Source organism: Electrophorus electricus, chromosome 2 (genome assembly GCF_013358815.1).
Source record: "Electrophorus electricus isolate fEleEle1 chromosome 2, fEleEle1.pri, whole genome shotgun sequence".
In the NCBI taxonomy this organism is placed as follows: Eukaryota; Metazoa; Chordata; class Actinopteri; order Gymnotiformes; family Gymnotidae; genus Electrophorus; species Electrophorus electricus.
This window is the reverse complement of record NC_049536.1, coordinates 9,024,435-9,043,663: the sequence shown is the minus strand read 5'-3', so window position 1 is coordinate 9,043,663 and position 19,229 is coordinate 9,024,435. Positions and strand designations below refer to the sequence as shown.

General features: G+C 39.9%; 1 protein-coding gene across 1 annotated transcript; it reads right to left on the bottom strand.

Annotated features, from left to right (window-relative positions):
• Window positions 1-510: 510 nt before the first annotated feature.
• Window positions 511-16,963, bottom strand: prtgb (protogenin homolog b (Gallus gallus)). The gene is made up of 19 exons (XM_027001075.2): window positions 16,897-16,963; window positions 15,873-16,172; window positions 12,147-12,291; window positions 11,778-11,911; window positions 11,061-11,357; window positions 10,709-10,868; window positions 10,324-10,571; window positions 8,668-8,832; window positions 7,967-8,281; window positions 6,186-6,371; window positions 4,058-4,153; window positions 3,615-3,801; window positions 3,248-3,375; window positions 2,648-2,818; window positions 2,017-2,199; window positions 1,575-1,698; window positions 1,343-1,481; window positions 1,129-1,242; window positions 511-838 (listed from the first exon to the last, which is right to left on the bottom strand). The coding sequence occupies exons 1-19, from the start codon at window positions 16,961-16,963 to the stop codon at window positions 527-529; spliced, it is 3,471 nt and encodes a 1,156-aa protein (XP_026856876.2). The 3' UTR covers window positions 511-526.
• Window positions 16,964-19,229: the final 2,266 nt, after the last annotated feature.

Genomic DNA, 19,229 nt, shown 5'->3' with positions numbered 1-19,229 from the left:
AAATAGGAAACATAAAACATTCTGTAGAGTAAAGACATTCATCATTTGGTGAGATGTGTTTTCCTCTGAACAAGCAGAGGAAAACAAAAGTAGCAGGAACTACATTAGTCACAAGTAAATCCAGAAAAGGCCCAGACCCAAAAGCAGTAGGTCTCCCAAGTCTTCTGAAGATTAGCCACTCCTCTTGAGCAGCTCTGAAAATGCTTGAGAGAAGCTGATAAAAGGCCTGAGGCTATGCTCCACCCCACCCCAAAACCCCCTGAGCTGAGAATGCATCCCGAATTAGTAGGCTTGTTTGTACACATTTGTCGAAAACCTTGAGGAGGTGGCTGGTCTTTGGCACAAAGAGCTCTCACCTCCGTTATATGAAGGTGAGTATATCCTGAGAGAGAGAGAGGGTGCAAACTCTTTTAGCCTGCATCAAGGATGCATTTGAGAAGGACAGTCACAATAAAGTACAACAGACAGGAGCTGCTGGTGGTGAGGTAGTCAGGCTGAAACTTGTGGACAGGCATTTAGAACACAGCTAGATATCTCCTCCCCTCTGAGTTACTCCAGCATATTTCTCTCTAACAAAATCTCCTGGAGAACTTCTTCCATCTTCACCCACAAAGGACTGCTGACAAGTGTCAGGGCTGCTGGTTTCTACATCGTCATTAGAAAAGTTTCCAGAATCTCCCGTTTCTCTGCTGCCCTCACTGGTCTGAGAGCTCTCTGACTCCCCTAGTGGTCGAAAGAGGATCTGCAGAGAGGAGGGCTGGAGAGGTAAAACTGCTTGCTTCTCCTCATATTGCAACACTGTCTTACCCACTTCATAAAAGCACCCTCGCATCACAACCTAGAATACAAGAAGATTTACATATGTTTATATAATAATATAGAGTGTCTGTTTATAAAATGACACATTTTGTTGAAGTTTTAAATATTGATAAAAGTTTTATAATTGAGCGTTACATAATAAATATTGCTATAAAATGTGCTCCGGTGCTCTGAACTCAGGCTGTGAATGAACAAGCCAAACATGAGGATAAGTGTAAGGAACAAACCTCAAATGCTAAGGTTCAAAAATGGAGCCTTGTGTAAAGGAAAATCACATTATGTACCCAGTGTTCTTATTCTGAATAGTACCTGAGTCTTATTTGGAATGTGGTGTTCTGCACTGTTGAATATGTTCCACTTCCTGGTCTTGTGTTGACTGCTACTAACTGGCCCAGTGCAATTTATCATTAAAGCTGAACCACCCTGAAAATAAATATTGATGCAAATAAAGTTGTAAATCAAAATCATGGCATTAAAGAGTTCTTGTAAGAGGTTTAAATTAAGCCATTTTTCATGATCTTACCTTAGTGTCGATAAAATTGTTTCCCATCATTGGCACCACAACTTCAGCATTCTCTGCCTGGTGTTGATTGCCTGGTGGCAAACAGTTATGCATGACCTCACTACTCACCCGTCCAGTAATCTTTGAGGATAGGGATTTCCTGCAGAGACAACCAGATGTGGGTAAAATGGGCCATTGCATGGTTTTCACCAAAATAATTAGATGATTAAAAACCTCAGGTCTGTTCACATACCTGGCTTTGCTTTTAGTAATCAGGATGAAAATGCAGATAATGATGCAGGCCAGAGCTATACATACTCCAATAACAATACCAGTCATAGATTTCTCATCAAAGTGATATAAGCCATTTGTAAAAGCTGCAAAAGAAATAACCAGAAAAATGCAATTACACAATTACATTTTTTTTTGTCAAGAATAAATAAATATAACAAAAAATATATATAGTATGTGTGAAAGTATTATCCATCAGTGTTTTTTGTGTTATGTGTTAGAACAGGCTGTAGACAGCCCCATGTTCAAGTAAAAAAGACAAAATTTCTCACAGGATTCACAACACTCTAAACAATAAAGAAACAATTAAGCTAAAAAGAGCAATTAAAAGGTTTATAGCCTTATGCACTCTGACATAGCTGTACAAGTGCAACACAAGCAGAAACAGCAAATTCCATTAGTACCCGTAGTCTCAGCCTGGCTGTAGGTATGACGAGGGTTTTTGCCTTGGTGACTTTTCCCTTTGAGCACAGGGAGTTCTACCATGCTGGAGAAAGGGCCATCACCTGCTTGGTTGGAGGCTGAGATTTTCACCAGGTAGACATTACCTGCCTCCAACCTCTCCAGCAGAGCCATAGTATTGCTCCCTGGGAGGTATGACACAGATTTAACAGACTTTACATCATGCTTATTGAAGTTGTGCAAAACAGAACACAGTTGAGTTGTATATTTATCTATAACCTATACTGTGCATTTTATTACATGCATAATGCACAACTGTTGTTGACAGGTTCTTTGCGAGACCCTCTCTTCTGTAAGACACTGTCTGTAGAAATTACTGATAAATGATCGATCACATGATTCTATAAGTCCTGGTTTCTACTAATGAATCTTGTAAGAAAGCATTTTACTATAATACTCCTTTGTGATTGAACAAATTTCATTATTTGCCAGTGCTACTGTGGTTTTTACTCCAACGGTATTGTTTCAATACTATCCCTATTGCAGACATCACTTTACACTTACATAGCTTCTAAACGTTGTTAGGGGTCATAAGTTTATCGAGTCTTAGATATGTGACGAGCTAGACCACACCTTCTCTTTGTAAGACCTGCCACTCTCCTGCTAGCCACGCCCTCTGGGAGGCATACAGGATGGTGTAGTGGGTCACAGCCAGGTTGGGTTGCAGGGGCTGCCTCCAGGACACCAGCGCCGTGTCCTCCTCTATCAGAGTCACTCTCACCGCCAGGGGAGGGGAGGAGGGTGCTGAAACACAAACCTGCCCTTTACACATCCACACATCAGATGAAGCATGTTCACAGCAACATTTTCAGTTTTCATTGTTGCAAATATGCATTTTTTGGATATTTATATCAAATTTGTGCTCATTTAGCAGTAATATTCAAGAAGAATTAAGATGTAATTAATTTTAGTTTATGTTTTAGTACAGATTTAACTTAGCTTCTTGTAATATCTGAAAACAGAAAGACCAATGGCTGAAATAAAAATAAAAACTGTTGAAATAAACTGGTTCACAGGTGAAATAAACTCGTAAAAGCAGAATGATATGAGAGGTGAGAAGCCATTAACTTACTAAAATGTGTTTTGGGAAAGTAAACAGGTAAAAGTACACTGATATGAGAGGAGAAATGACAATAACTGAAATATGTTGAAGCTTGGGTCCATTTTTTTCACCTTCTAAGAGAGTTCTCTGATATACAGGAGAGCTCCAGGGGCTGGACATTTGATCCATGTGTAAACGCACAGAAAACTCGTATCGTGTGTTAGACTTCAGTTCCTGTACCAACACAGTCTGTTCAGCCCTAAACAGAGAAGCACAGAATATCAGGCAGAGGAGCCAGATGTCTGAGATCATCTATAATGGTGGTGTGCTATAATTGTGCATGCAGTACACAAGCCAGGTTTGCAATCAAGAGAGAAACTGAGTTTAACTGAATTAACCTAATTTATTTAATCATGTCTTACAAGAAAAATGCCTGTAGTCTCTCAGAGTAATCTCTTCCTCTCATTGGGAACTGGCGTTTAGTAGCATTAGACTTACGTTTGGAGGTAGCGTATGGCAGATGCGTTGTATGGGGCCACGGGGCCATATCGGACAGAATAGCCGACTGATTTTCCAGAGCTGAAGGCAGGACGGCCCCAGCTCAGCCCCACTGCTGAAGAGCTGTTAACCTGAGCATGAACATGGTCTGGAGCAGGCAGTGTGGCCAATCTCCGGTTGGGAGCAGCTGGAATTTAAACATGTTCAACCATAACTACATAACAACAAACCTAAAAAAACACAACCCTGTCATGAAATCTAAAAAAATGTTGTTTGAGCAGAAATATTGGCATATATACAACTAAAAAAACAGTGACTGTCTGAACTGAGAAAGACCAAACAAACATCACATTTCTAATATCAAGAACAAATTCAGAACATTTTTTAATCTGTTATCCAGTTTTTTGGCATGTGTGATTTTGATACTCAGTATTTTCACGTACAAGGGCAGCCCGGAGTGCTGACAATCTGACGTGCCTCATAGCCATCACCATGAGAGCTGTAGGCAAGCACTTTCACATGGTACTTTCTCCTTGGATCTGCACAATGACACAAACACAAACATGTCAACAGTTGTTTTTCTTCAGTTATTTAATCATAAATAAAATCTGAACAGTTATATAAATCCTATAAGAAAAATGGCAACTGAATTGATGAGGTCCCATTCTTATTTCTTTATATGCCTGAATGTTTTTGGTAAAAGCTTCTAGTTAAAGCTTGAACATGAAGTGAAATGGCAGACATTGAGGTGGCAGTCACTGTGGTGCTTCTGCACTGGTCCACTCTGCTCCTTTGTTGATGTCCACTCTCTAACTACAGTTCATCAGTCAATGTGACAATAATTAGCAGTCAGGCTCTGGTCAATGGTAAATGCTAATTATTGTCTGGTGAACCTTAGGAAGCTTTTATTACCATTATCGCAGCAGGAAGAGCATAGAGCTAGTTTACATCCTGATGACACTATGAACAAATCAGCTTTGCATTACTTTACTTTATTAACCCCAGGTCTGAAAGCCCATGATCACTCATCGCCATTCTCATGGCCTCTTCCTTTCACAACACCACCGGTACCAATCACTTATATCTTATAACCATCATAATCGTATGACATAAGACAAACCATAGGTTTATGCCATACACACAAGGATATAATACATGGGGCCTTTCTAAAGTAGTCCTGGTATATTTTGTAATAGTAATGCAATAATTATCATTTACCATTTATTGTGACTGAATTCTAATAAGACATTTATTTTGACCAAGAAAGACCAGTCCTTCCCTAATTTTGTCTAATTTGGTGTTCAGCTGCAGATTTTAAGGGGGAGTCTGGCTGGATGCTGGTAGTGTGGGAGGCTGAAGGCGAGAGGTTTCCGGGGGTAGAGGTGAGAGGTCGTGGGGCACCGTCACAGGCGCTTTTCAGCTGCTAGGATTGCCTGTCTCCAGGGACATGGGGCTTATGACTTGAGGTCTAGAGGTCAGCCTAAGATAAAACTCATGTTCATGGACATGCAGAACGAGTTAGGATAACTGCCTCGCACAAGCCTTTAGGATGATACAAACATGATGAAAGCAAGTGAGAGAAGCTAAAGTTAAAGATCAAAAACAAACACTACCCAAGTAACACTCTTCCCATGTAGAAGGTCAAATATTTCTAAAACAAACAAATGTTATTAAGATAGATACATTGATTTTTGACCAAAAAGGAAAGGAATATTGTATAAATAGTTCTCTTTTTAAGATCTATTTAATGATATAAGAGACCAGTATTCCTTTTCCAAAAAGCAAGATCGAAGCAAAATATCCATGTTATTGAATACTGAGCGATTTTCCTTAAGGTCTCTGCTCTTGTCATCCTGCTTTGTGTGTCCAGCTTAGACCAATAGCCAAGGTCTTTGTTTGAGCTGCAGTGTCCAGCTGGAGGGATGGAGGGTGGGTTTCTGTTCCAGCCCGGCCCCGTGTACAATAGATGGTCATGATGGAGCCAGAGACAGGGATGGGAAAAAAGAAGAAGAGACATCTGGCTTGTGACCTCTGACACTCAGAGGGTGTGGGTGGCACCCACAAAGCCAGTAGCAAACTGATCAAACAGACCGAGTGTCAGGTAGAACAGATCAATAGCAAGTATTGATCAGAAAGAAAATGGAAAATCTTAATCTGAAAGTGTTAAAAATCCCCAACATTAGTGACCATGAGAATTTAATATGATTATCCACAAATAGTCTTTTACTTTTCCTTAGGTATGTCCTACTGACACAACATATACTGTGATAAAAAATTCATTTGTAATGTTATGATGCATAACGTTACTACTAGTCAAACACCATCTACTAACACTTCCCGTGATAATTTTATAAAACTTTTTAAAAATTTGTTTATATCAGAAGGACTGATGTTTCTGATGTTTTGTGTAGTACATGGTAAGAACAGATTGTAATTAAATGAACCCCTTTCAGGTGACTGATACGTGTACTTATATATAACTCCAATGTGCTTGTGTTCTTAACTCTTACGTAGCTACAAGGAGTCCTATCAAATTAAGTCCTATTTACTAAGATAAACAATGCAACTCACCAAGTCCTGCAATAGTGTGCTGGTAATCCTGTGGACGGAGCTGGATAGTTAAGCTCTCTGATTGACCATCAGGGTAACAGGAGAGTTTGTAACCCTGGACCACAGCATCACTGGATGCAGGATGCCAGCGTACAGTAATAGAAGTGCAGTTGAAGGGCTCCAGCTCTACATTAGGGGCAGGGAGCACTACAAATAGAAACAACAAGAGAGGTCAACATAGTAAGTAGCCAGCTAAGATCCACTCACCTCCATATGTAAGTGAGAAGGCATATGGGGAGCATAAATAACACCTTACACTTTCATTCATACACTACTTACATTTGTTTCAATGCAGGTATGAAATAATTCACAGTGGTGACTGAAAAGCATGTCTTAAGGATAATTAATAATAATTAATTTAAGATTATTAATCACTAATAAGCATAGCGGTTTAGAGGTTAACTTATATAGTCATATCCAGTGATCATCCAATACAATATAATGAGAAGTTACTGTGGAGTAGCCATCTAAATTTTACAACACACTTTACACACCATCATCAATAATGTAGCATGGCTGAGTTAATGAGACCCAAAGATGATTTTTAGATCACATAGGAACTCTTTGTTTAGTTATCCAGTTTCCTTGCTTACACATTTGCAATTTTACACTGAATGACTGCTTCTAATTCTATTTGTATGGTAATGTGCAATAATGGTGTGCTGTCCTTAATATAGTAACTTTTCTCTGTGTCAATGAAAGATTTAGACCATTTTTTTCCTTGTGAGGGCAATACATAGGAACAATCAATAACTGACTATAAAAAAGAATGCTAAAGGCAGAGGAGTCAATGGTAAATAAATAAAGAGTTTCGACTGAACATTTAGACTAGTGAAGCATCTGAAGTAATTGATTCAGTCCCTTTGATTTGCTCTCAAATCACTGACTCAATCAATCACGTCATGACTTCTTTAGTGACATGACCAATGGCTAGACAAAACATGTGTACTATATCTGGGTCAATTCAAACTAATGTTATTACACAATTTAATCACACTACATATCAATTTTATAGTAATCTCATGATTTTAACTGACTGAATCCTGTGATCCTGTAATTTTCTGCAGAATATTCTTACTTGAGCTCTTCTGCCTCATGAAATGGTATCTACAGCAACAGCAGGTCACACAATGCTATCTCACCTCCACCCATATTGAGAATTCCTTGGTAAAGCTGAATGTGTTCATTACCACAGCCCATACAGTTCACCTACCACCACCACCAAAGCCAAAAATCCTTCAGCATCGCTCTGTGTTTCACTGAGTCAATACAATGGTGAGTTTTCGGTTGGCCAAACAGCATGTAAAGGGAGATAAATAAATGTCGTTGGGGCCCCTTGCCCTGGCCCTGGCCCAGAAATTTCCCTATTCTTCTCCATGACTGCATGCAGCCTGGGGCCCTCTCCTTTATGACCCATGACTGCATTGGCCCACAGCTCCTAACTGACAGACCAGGTCAGAGGTCACTGAGCAAGAAATGCAGCTGGTAAGCTATAAGCTGCTTCCTTTGCTCAGTTACACTGCCTAACTAAACCTGCCACTTAGGTATTCAACAAAGCAATAATCAACAAATAATACCCAAGATTTAAACCCAACTGTTTCAGTCTCTTTGTTAAATAGAAATTAAACAAAGCAAACTGAGTTAAACAAAATGGCAGATCCTGGCAAACAGCTTTGACTGGAAACAACAACTTATTCCTGTGGTGATAGCTGGACTGCCAGCTTTTGAATTAAGGTTCTCACCAGTGGCGCTGGAGGCTTTGGGTGTGCGGTGGGAGCTCCAAGCCGAGGGCTGGCTCCAGCCCATGCGGGTGGACACTGCCAGGCGGAGCAGGTAGATGGTGTCTGGTTGCAGGCCTTGGAGAAGGTGCTGTGTGGAGTTCTCCCCCACGCCAGGCAGCTCCAGTGAGCTCACCTGGTCGTCCGCAGCTGTACGGAAGGACAGGCGGTAGGCGGAAACACGCCCACGACTCAGCTTGACAGGAAGAGGCTGCCAGGACACCAGGATGTCAGTTGGACTATGGCTGGAAAGGCTGAGCTCAGGGGGGCGGAGGGGTACTGGGAAGGAGAAAGATTAGGAGTTTGATCATGTGGCTGAAACTTCATATAATGAAGCCAGATTCATATGATTGGTGTAATCTAGAAGCAAGAGAGACTTTGAGCCATATTTTTTTGATCCAGTGCTGTATAATTCCCAGGACAGTCTTCTACCTGCTTTAAAATATCTGATTCAGCACATCTGATTCAACATATCATAACTCCTTCGTGATTAAAAAATGTTAGTGAAAGCACAAAAATGCACTATGATGAACTCACAAAGGCTTGTAGAAGGGCAGCTTTGCAATTGACAATGAGTAAATGTGCATCTGCTCTGTACACTTTGGCACAAGAGAGATGAATCAAAGCAACAAGTCTGCTCTGACAATGTGCTGCATGGCACTCACCATCCTCCAGTGTGTGCTGGCTGACTTGCTCAGACATGCGGCTTGCTCCCATGGGCATGTACGCCACTATATAAAACGTGTAGCTGCATGCTGGCTCCAGATCATCCACAATATGGCTGGTTGTGTCATTCCCAATCACTGCCTGGTACTCTTCATTGTTCAGACCTGAGTTTACAAGCATTCACATAAATTTCACTGGCTGATACCCATTTCGTTCATGTTATATCCAAATGAGTGCACCTGAAGTTGTCAACTCCGATTCATGATTCAATTCATTATGGTGAATATACCATAAAAAGTGGACCTGCATTAACATATAGGCCTACTAACCTATTGTATTTCAGTGATCATTAAATAAAATGTAACAACCTGATGTCTAGCTTCTTCAAACCAAATCTGAGCATGGTCTAAGGGGTCTGTTATAGTCATATCTGCTGTGTTTTGAAACCTTTGTTGACAGAATGGAGGGCTATCTTCTCTTTGCTGATCACCTCAATTCTAAATCCCCTTTTCTTTTCAAACATCTTTGCTAATACATACCAGGATACATTCCATTTAAAATACCCCTCATTCCTGCCTAAAGGGTCTCCACAGAAAACATGATAAAATACTTCAGGCCAGAGGCAGATCACAACATTATGCAATATATTGCTGTGCACTAATCACAAATTAAAAACATTATATGAGGATCTAATCAAATTTTTGATTGGTTTACCTACTTGAAAGTTAATTATCCGGAGTGCTGTAGCAGCTGCTTTACATTTTCTTTAACTAGAGTTCAACACCATTATTCAGTTCTGAGGAGTCATTTAGAATCAACAACTGCTTCATGTTCCAAAATCTGCATTCATGTGGAAATCTGCTCTACTATTGCGGTCAACCAAAATGACCATGCAGTTCCATCTCCCTTATTGAGAAATTCAGATGATGACATCAGTACAATCTATCAATGGAAAAATTACATTCATAGATAAACATATGAGACATCACTGAAGACTCAACTAAAAACTGAATGTGTGTTCTGTACCTTTAAGAGCTCCTGAGTGTTGACAATAGCTGTTCTGCCTGAGAGTGAACAATAGCTTTGCCCTCTTCTGCCCTGACCTCGCAGTTGTATGGCAACAAGAGATGGCATACATTGCACAACCCTGACTTTCACACTACTGGGATATGCAAGACTTAGTACTCTACTGCATTTAGTACTCTCCTGCTTTTGGCAAAACAGCCCTAGTTTTTTTTTTTTTTCTTGCTATGTTCACCACAGATTTCACATAATCTGACTAGCATCACAATTTATGAATCTTCTATCATAATCACTTCTGACTATACATTCTGTCATGAAAAACAACAAAGCATAAATATTGACCCAATCAAATTACCAATGAAAGGAGAATATGTGAGTGGTGAATGTATGGCTGTGCTAATTAGCAGGCAGGACTTTGAATATGTCATTCCAGCAATTTGGGCACTACTACACAATAAGAATGGTCTAAACCAATTAACTTCCCATATCCTCAATTCCTTAGCAAAATGGCAGTGGATCCATAAGTATTTATGGAGCACAGCTGGAACTGAGGTTACATTTAAAGTTACTCATCACTCAGGTTCTCACTCTGTGCATCCATCCCTTCCCCTCGCACTCTTTTCCCCATGTACCTTCTGCCTTCATGTAGTGCACAGAGTAGGCGATGACTTTCTCAGCATTGTACTGAGGCCTCTCCCAGGCCAGTAAGATGGCAGAGCTGGAGATGGTCTCTGCGCGGATGTTGCGGGGTGCGCTGGGCCGGTCTTCAGACATGACCACAATAAGCCGCGCCATGCACAGAACCAAGCCCTCCGAGTTTTCAGCCTGGCACTGGTAGATGGCATCGTCCTCAGGGATGATCTGGGTTATCACCAGTTTACTGAAAGTCGGGAGGAGGAAAAGCTTCAGGGCAGGCATCTTCAGGGACAGCCATCGCCGGTCTTCTCACACACAAAGGCCCACTGTTTGTTTTTATCACCAAGTGCAGTAGATCTTGTGTGAATGCAGTAGGTATACCTGTTGTACATTTTAATCCTGCCATTGGAGTGGATGATTTCTCCATTCTTCAGCCAGGTGATGTGGGGAGCAGGTACTCCTTCTGCCTGGCAGCTGAAGCGAGCCGTGCCCGCCCTGGGCCGTGTCTGGCTCTCTGGTTTCTCCACTAAAGACGGTGGCACTGTAAGGGAAGATATTCACATAATGAGTCCTGGATCAGAAAAGTACACAGCCAAATCCCCAGTGGATTAACTCCTACAAGGGACATTTGATGTCCATATGTAAATAGACACTGCGGGTGTTCATTCTGCAATAGGTTTGTCTAGCTGGATCCATGCAATGCAATGACATCAGTGAAAAAAAATCTCCTTACCAAGCACAGTGAGATTTGCTGCAGCAATGGTGTAGTTCCGTGTCCGTGGTGTTGTTGCTCTGCACAAGTAAACTCCTCTATGTTGGGCCTTCACAACAGAGATGATCAGATTGCCATTCCCCAGCACTCTGGCACCAAAAACATCTATAGGCTTGGAGTCCGCCCTGCTCCAAGACACCAGGGGGCGAGGATTTCCATCTGCTACGCACTCCAAAACCGCAGTCTGGTGCAGGCTGGTACTGATGTTCTGAGGCCCTGCAATGATCTGGGGCTTCATGAGTGGTCTGACTCCAGACACTAAAGAGAAAGAGTTTTACAGAAAGGTGGGTATACCATGGTTTTAGGAGAGCACTGACATCCCTTTCCCTTCTCAGCCACTAAAATCTAGACTCATTCCCTCTGCCCCTCTAAACTTGTCTTCTCCCATGAATCAACAAACAGCAGCACACACCTTTTATTACCAAAGCTGTATAGATCAGGAACACAAAGGAAAAATTGTTCCTGGCTTTGCTAATTGGCTCAAGTCAGTAGGAAGAATTAATTAGTGAGACCAATTAAGTGATAAAATACCATGGATTTCAGAATTTGAACCTGAACTTTTACACCTCTGATTTCAAACTTTCAGATCTAGTCAAGCTCATGCATACACAAACACACATAAATGCACACATAAATACACACATACACAAACCCAAACCCAAACACTCACATACACACCTGGGTTGACAGTAAGCATGGCCTCTCTGCTTTTTAGTCGATTAGCAATGTTGGTGGCCACACAGCGGTACATCCCAGCATCCTCTGGTTTAACCTCATGAATCTGCAACACTCCATTTGACAATACTGTGATTCTGCAGATAAAACAACAAAATTTTATACACAATACAAATTATTTTCAAAAATCTTATCCCTTCTCTGTTCAACCAACGCTTCTGCATTCATTCAAAGGCTTGTATGCCAAAATGCGTTGGGTGTCAATACCGTAAATGCCTAAGAGCATGGATTCTTGAATATTCTTGAATGTTTTTACATTAAAGCTGTACCTGAGGCCAAAATAATTGCAGAGATGAATGTGAGGGCCCCTACCTCTCTGTCACCAAGGGCAGAGCTCTTTGGTTTACTTCCCATGTAATAATGGCTGGTGGCCTGGCATTGACACTACAGGCAAACCTGGCAACAGAGCCCTCACTAACTACTACAGGTGAGGGCTGGGCCACAAAAGATGAGATACCTGAAAGAGACACAGTAAGAGAGTAAGAAAGTAATAACATTTAAAATATCCGGAAAAAATAACAAAAATATTAAACATCAAAATAATTGTTCTGTTAGATAATCTGTTAGTTTAAGAACTATTAAATTTAAACAAACAATGAGAACATATAGAGTGAGTATGATATGCAATGCAGTGACTCCTCTGATCAGTGGATCAATAAGCCAATGGCAGTGAACAACCATTCACACATGACCATTCATACATCATCACTAGTCAATACTTGCCCTATGCACTAGAATCAATTTATTCAAAATATTGCATTAAATTAAAAGCTTTGCTCACTGAGGAAGTCAATTCTCACAAAATATAGCCTTAGGTAACAATCTCTTGTTGCCCAAGACAATACTGATGGATTATAAAACAAGAAAGCAAAGCAACACATAGATGAGAGAAGATTTCAGATTGTTCTTTATCTTCTTCTCCATCATAATCATCTCCCTCCATCTCTCTCCCTTTCCTTTTTCACTCCCTCTCACTTTTTCTCTCAGTAAAGGATATTAAAGGAAATCAATATATGTTTACCCCTTCGTAAAAAAAAAAAATTCCCCATGTAAATCATGTTAAAGGAAGGTAGCACATTAAAAATGGTTTAATTTATGTGTGTATCTTAATTACAGCTAAGTGACATTAAAATAACCCAGTTGCCCTGTGCATGGGGCACCACAGTGAGAACTGAACTTTGCCTTGACTAGTAACTTGACCCATGCAAAGTTCAATGAACTATGGGCCTAAACAAAAACAAATCCTCATAACTACCACGATTAGGTTTCTTTGATGTACGAATTCTTGGGTGATCATTTTTGTTATTCTATGGACATAACAGCTCTCAGTATTGTGCTAAAAGAGATGTTATCCTTGCTTTGGATTAGCTGATCTAGTTACACAGCTGTTGCTGCTAAACACAAAGATGAATGCAATAATTATATATCAAAGATTTCAAAGTCAAATTCTAACCCTGAAGATAGAAGATCACACTTATTCCTTGTCTTGGAAACAAATTATATTCATAATATTGAGGCAGGAAAGTTTGACTGCTGAGAAAGGAAATGTAAAGGTGTCCTTCTCTGCAGTTGTGCAGGATACATTAATCAATTAATCAAAATTAATCAAAAGCCCCCAAAAATCAAAAGAAGGCTTGATGTAATGAACAAATCCCCCCCAACCTTAAACCAGGCCTCTTTGGGCAGGCTTCTGTGGGGGATGTCTTGCTGGCCAGTCTTGGAAGGTCAACCAAGTCATAAAGAGAGGATCAATGCCTAGGTTACACAGGACAAAGGTTTCTTGCCAAAGGTCAGGGGTCACCTGAGCCCGTCTGTCCACTCAATTTCAGCCAGAATTTGGAACCCCACTAATCGAATGCATTCAGAATAATTATGTACCCAATACTATGGTGATTTTAGACGACCTGAAACCACTGTTCACATTGAGATTGCTTTGATACTTGCATTTTATCTTTACCTTTATAGTGTAAGCCTGGTAAAGCAGAAAATATCTTGATTACATGCTAAACTTTGGATAATCATATAACCAAACGTTTCACTACTATTATACAGATTTGACCATCTTCAGAAAGAGATCGTATTAGACAGTGGAATAACTATATGTCAGTAGTAACCTGTCTGACTACTGGTTGATGTTCTAATAGGTATCTATGGTGTTCCATGTGGGGTTAGTATGACAGTGGCTGTGACAAACCTGCAAGGAACACCAGACCTGAAGTATGGTTTTGTTAAACCATAAACCAGTTGTTAAAGTGTGCACACTTTCCCCAACATAATATACATTATTAAACATAACACCAAACATTTTAGGACGCAACTCTCTCAACTAACTCTGCCCAAATACATCAATCTCATAAAGAAGACTTGGTGAAGATCCCTAATGCTTCAGTCAGGCTGCATCCAGACAGCAGGCAAGCCAGGCTGCAGTGGTGGCCTAATGGCCACCACCCTGACGTTGGACAAAGCCAATCCCACAACCTTTCTGACCTCTAGGCCTCTCCCTTGGGCCCTCACACAGACTGGGAATAAAGCCATCCAATAGCTTGACCCCACCCCTCCCCCAAAAACAAGGCTGCCCCAGTATGAGATTGTCTTGGTTACTCAAAGTTTTTAACCCTTTAGATGCTGTTGATCCTGTAATTTGTGAGCTTTATTTTAGACTACTTTCAGAAAAATCACTCAAAGTTGAAATACTAAGCAATGGAAATGGAATGGTAATGGAAAATTTGAGAGCCTGAAATGACTTGTATCTTTTCAATACAGGTTGTATATATCAGTTGCCAATCAATAGTATACTGCCATATCTAATATATGGTGAACTGTAGATGTAAATGTAATGCTTGAAACAATATACTGAATAAAAGAAATTCTAAATAATAAACCTTTAACCTCAAAACTTTGTATTTTGACCTAATTATATTAAAGTAAAACTGAGTGCAAAAATGTATGTGCAACACAATGCTAGCTATGTAGCAAAATCACTTGCTCCTCATATATTAAATTTTTTCAAAGAATGAGATAACACTGTGTTTATGTAATATCATCTTCCAAAAGACTGAACTACTCCATGTCACTTTGTCAAGGCCATCACTTTCCTGGCTGAATAGGCACAGCTGTCCTCTGTCCGTAGGTCTTCGGCCAAACAAACGTCCCAAAATCAGCACGCTTTTCTTTCAGGGGCTGGCCAGGGCCACAGGGACAAAGCAGGTCAGAGAGAATGGCCCTTTACAGATTCCAATGAGTAGTCAACCAGAAAACAACAGCACGAGAGTTACTGGTCTCCATAATACCAGTGCTGAAACCTAACACAGCTGCATGCAAGTACATGGGCTACAGGGCATGAAATTGTGTTGCGTGTGTTTTGTGTGTGTGTATAAAGAACTTGCTCCCTCCTCATTCTTTCTCATGAAGCTGAAATCTTTATGATGCACCAGGCAGACTCTCCAGCCAGGCTTAAGTGTCCTTTTAAAACAAGCTAGTAAACACTGCAATGATTTAACATCCCTCAAAGTTCATTATACAAAGCTTTACATCACTGTAAATTAATAAAACTAGGTACCCTTACAGACAAACATTAAAATATACTGTATATATTTGAAGACTAGACTTCCATGCTTCACACAAAAGCTTGTTAGCTTGTACAACATTACTTTATTCAAACAACATGGTACTACTGCCCAATAACAGTTTGCAATGATTTGTCCAATGACAATTTTTTTTCTGTATTTCTGTCAACACTCAATGCAACATTCAATAAAACCACGTGAAAAGCTATGTGATAGTTAAGAGCCAAAACCTGACAAAAGCTAGAGAATAAATGTGATTCTGATTCTGACAAGGCAACTTAACAGTTAAAGCACAGAGCAAGACCTGCCCACAAAATTCTCTGAATGCGGCATTATATGACTGTTGACACACAGTTACATTAAAGGGAAATCCTATTCAGAAAAACACTTACAAGTCACTTACATTAAAGTAAGTGTCACTTACATTACAAGGCTTGGCTACCTTCATCATCATTGTTTTTGATATACTTACTTGAGATTGTTAGTCGAGCTCTTTGGCTTAAGATGGCTCCATATTTGTTAGAAGCGAGGCACTGATAGAAGCCTTCCTCTGATTGTTCTCCATCTCTCCTTACGAAAGAGAGATGCAGTGATCCATTGGGCATGAAACGGACATGGTCACTCTCTAAAAGCCTGACCCCGTTTTTCTTCCATCTGATGTCCACAGGTGGCTCTCCTTGGGCCAGACAGTCCATCACTACATGATCATTATGAGACACCATCCTGTCACTGGGTTCAGTTACAAAAGACAACTCACTAAAACACAAAATATCTGCAAAAGAGAAGAGAGGAGAAAATAAAGCAAAAAAAGCAAGGAAAGATTATTAGAAATTTGTGAAAAGCCAACAAATGCTTAATTCTGAGCCACTAGTGTCAACATTATTTACAACTTAGGTTTCTTGATTTTGAGTGAGCTATCTGCTCAGCACGCAGCACTGCATGTGGTTTTAATCATACATAGTCTACTGGACACCAGAAAGTTGGAGCAAGTCTAAAGAAGAGCTCCCCTCTAAGCAACCTTTCACATGTTCAGATCAGACTATAAAATATTTAATCAGTTGAAAAGTGAACAATGGAGTAGTGGACAATTATGCACTTTACTTAAAAGTGTCACACTTTTAATGAGCCTATTTTTATAATGAGGCAGTAAATAAAATGACTCTCCTAACTAGGATAGGCTTTGTAAAATGCAGTAATTGTACTTTACATGAAATGACAAGAACGAATAAAAACTGCAGCCGTCTTAATGAAACGTTAACCTACACTTGTGATCAAGAAACGATGAGTCTTCTCGTCCTGACCTACTGCCTACACCTTACCTGTATCTCCACGACGCTCTTTATAAACACTGAAGCGTGCAGCTCTATAATGTCACTTTTCTCCCTTAACTACTCAAAACTACTGTCCAGCCACCACTAAGAGACATGCAGTGGTCAGCCGCAGATCCCTTTGACAACAAAACACAGTCAACACGGCAATAATAATATTTCACTCACTTGAAAAAGATAAAATCCAAAAGAAAACCAGCAATCGCTGACTTATCTTCCACTTAACGAACGCCATTTATTGCAATTTTTTTGACATCGTCTACGTCAAGCAAAGCCTCGTCATTCGCGCAGCACGTCCATACCGAAGTCAGTTTACAAATGAAACCTCTTAAGCGCGGCATTAGAGCGTGGCTGCACGCGCCCTCCCCCACCATTCTACGTCATTCAGTTCGTACCTTCTGAACCCCCCCCCCCCCCCCTTATTTCTAGTGTGATGCTCGCGGATTCCGGCAGTTAAACGGAATTGTAGAGCGAATAGATTTTAATTTGTAACATAAAATGCTACTAGTCATTATATCAGCAAACTGTTTTAGATACAGCTGAATATTCAAACGTTTAAAGAAAATTAAATTAGAGAGCGGACGAGAAGAATTTTTTTTTTTTCCTCATCACATTCGGGTACTCTATAACTGAGTTTGAAGTACCAAAATATCCCACGTCCTTGTACATATACATTTAGCACCTTTAAAAAAACCATTCTGTATTTACATTAAATAAATTATGAAGGCCACTACTGATTGAATAGGCTGGCCTGCTACAGTTCAGTTCACCAATATGCTTTCCACCACTATCATGCCAGCTGCCCTGGGGTCATTATGAGAAGATATTAATGGCCACACATCAGCTTCTCAGTAAACACTGATATTGATCCAGTGAGTGTGTATTGAGTGTGATCCCCCAACAACCACAGGCACACGTATTCACTCACAGAGGAAGGTGCGCGGTGACACACACACACAAACACACACACAGAGAGAGAGAGAGAGAGAGAGAGAGAGAGAGAGAGAGAGACTCTTGCAGTTCAGGATGTGGACAATGGAAGAACAGCTGTTAAGTCAGCTGAGCTTTATCAACATTAACCCTCTTCAGACTCTCCCATGTATAATAGAAGCAGTTACTGAGCACAGATAAGACAAAAATATTGATTACTTTCTAACACTTCTGAACTTTATTATTATTATTATTAAATAGGCAGTCACCATTTTGGTAGTTTTGGCTCTGAGGTCCAGCACATTGAATTTAAAATTAATCTTTGAGATTATGGTCCTGAATGGGAGCTTTACATCAAAGATATGTATGCCTGTCCATGAATGAACCTTAAACAAAAATTCCATATTTAGCACCTTGCAGCAAATCTTTTGCTATGCATGTATTCAGAGTTTGCAATCACTTGATATCAGAGGCTGGGTATCTTCATTGGTAATGCTCTGCTAGGCTTGTAATACAGCCATCTTCAGTTCCTGCTTCTTTGAGCTGCTTCTTGCCTTTGGTTCTGTCTTCAGTCAGTGTTGCATGCTCAGGGATGCTCAGCTCAGTTTAGTGAGACTGTCCTTGGTGTGCTTTTTTTCTCCCCACTTTTGCCATGAAAACCCAGCATCATTTTAATATACTTTTTTGTTTCTTGCAACCTGGCACTTCCGCTTGTGTGAAAACCATATCCTTCTCTTTATGGTAATCTTTTGCCTGCATTCATTATTGTTTGTTTGCAAAGCTCTTAAGTGTTTTTTTCTTCTTAATGTACCAAACATTTTGAATTTGACACAACCAAAATTTTGGCTATATTTCTACCGCGTTATTACTTTTATATAACTATAATTTCCATAGCTGGGCATTAGATTCAATAATGCTGTCACTTTCTTAATAGAAATATATATTTCTGTGTATTTGACTTACAAAATAATGTTGGTCTTTCCTTCATAAAGTAAAGAATTTTCCTTTTTAATATATTTCTTAGTCATATTAAAGTCAGTTCCAAGTAACACATACAGGTTTTATACGAAATGATCATTACACACAATGGTGGCATATTCTACCATATTACACAAGTAACAAATACCTTTACAGATTGCTGCCTTTAAAATTATTTAGAATTAGAATACCTTATGCTGTTCCTGTAAAAAAATAAAATAAATAATAATAATGAAAAAGGATCATAAGAACAGATATAATACTGCAAATCAAATATCTCCTAATAATGAATCCTTCCCTCACTCACCAAACAAATGGCTGTGTTGGCTGTTAAGCCAGTTATTGATTAGAACACACCCTTGGCTGACTTACTCCTCCCTCACAGCTGAGGACCTGACCACCATATTCCACATAATCAGATCAGTGCTGCTGCCTTCTCTGAGAACACAGTTTACTACACATTATCAAGAAAACCCACAAAGCAAGCACTGTTTAAGCCATTTTTCTGCATTTGCATTTTTGCCAGTAAGATGAGTCCCTCCATCACCTCAGTTAATCTAATGATTAAATATTAATTTTTAGAAGACTTAATT

Excerpts from the sequence above, each read along its gene's own strand:
- prtgb (XM_027001075.2), bottom strand. The coding sequence starts at position 16,963 with ATGGCGTTCGTTAAGTGGAAGATAAGTCAGCGATTGCTGGTTTTCTTT. Across the intron at positions 10,869-11,060 it reads AGCAAATCTCACTGTGCTTG|TGCCACCGTCTTTAGTGGAG; the intron begins GTAAGGAGATTT and ends CTTCCCTTACAG. Across the intron at positions 839-1,128 it reads ACATTCCAAATAAGACTCAG|GTTGTGATGCGAGGGTGCTT; the intron begins GTACTATTCAGA and ends CTTGTATTCTAG.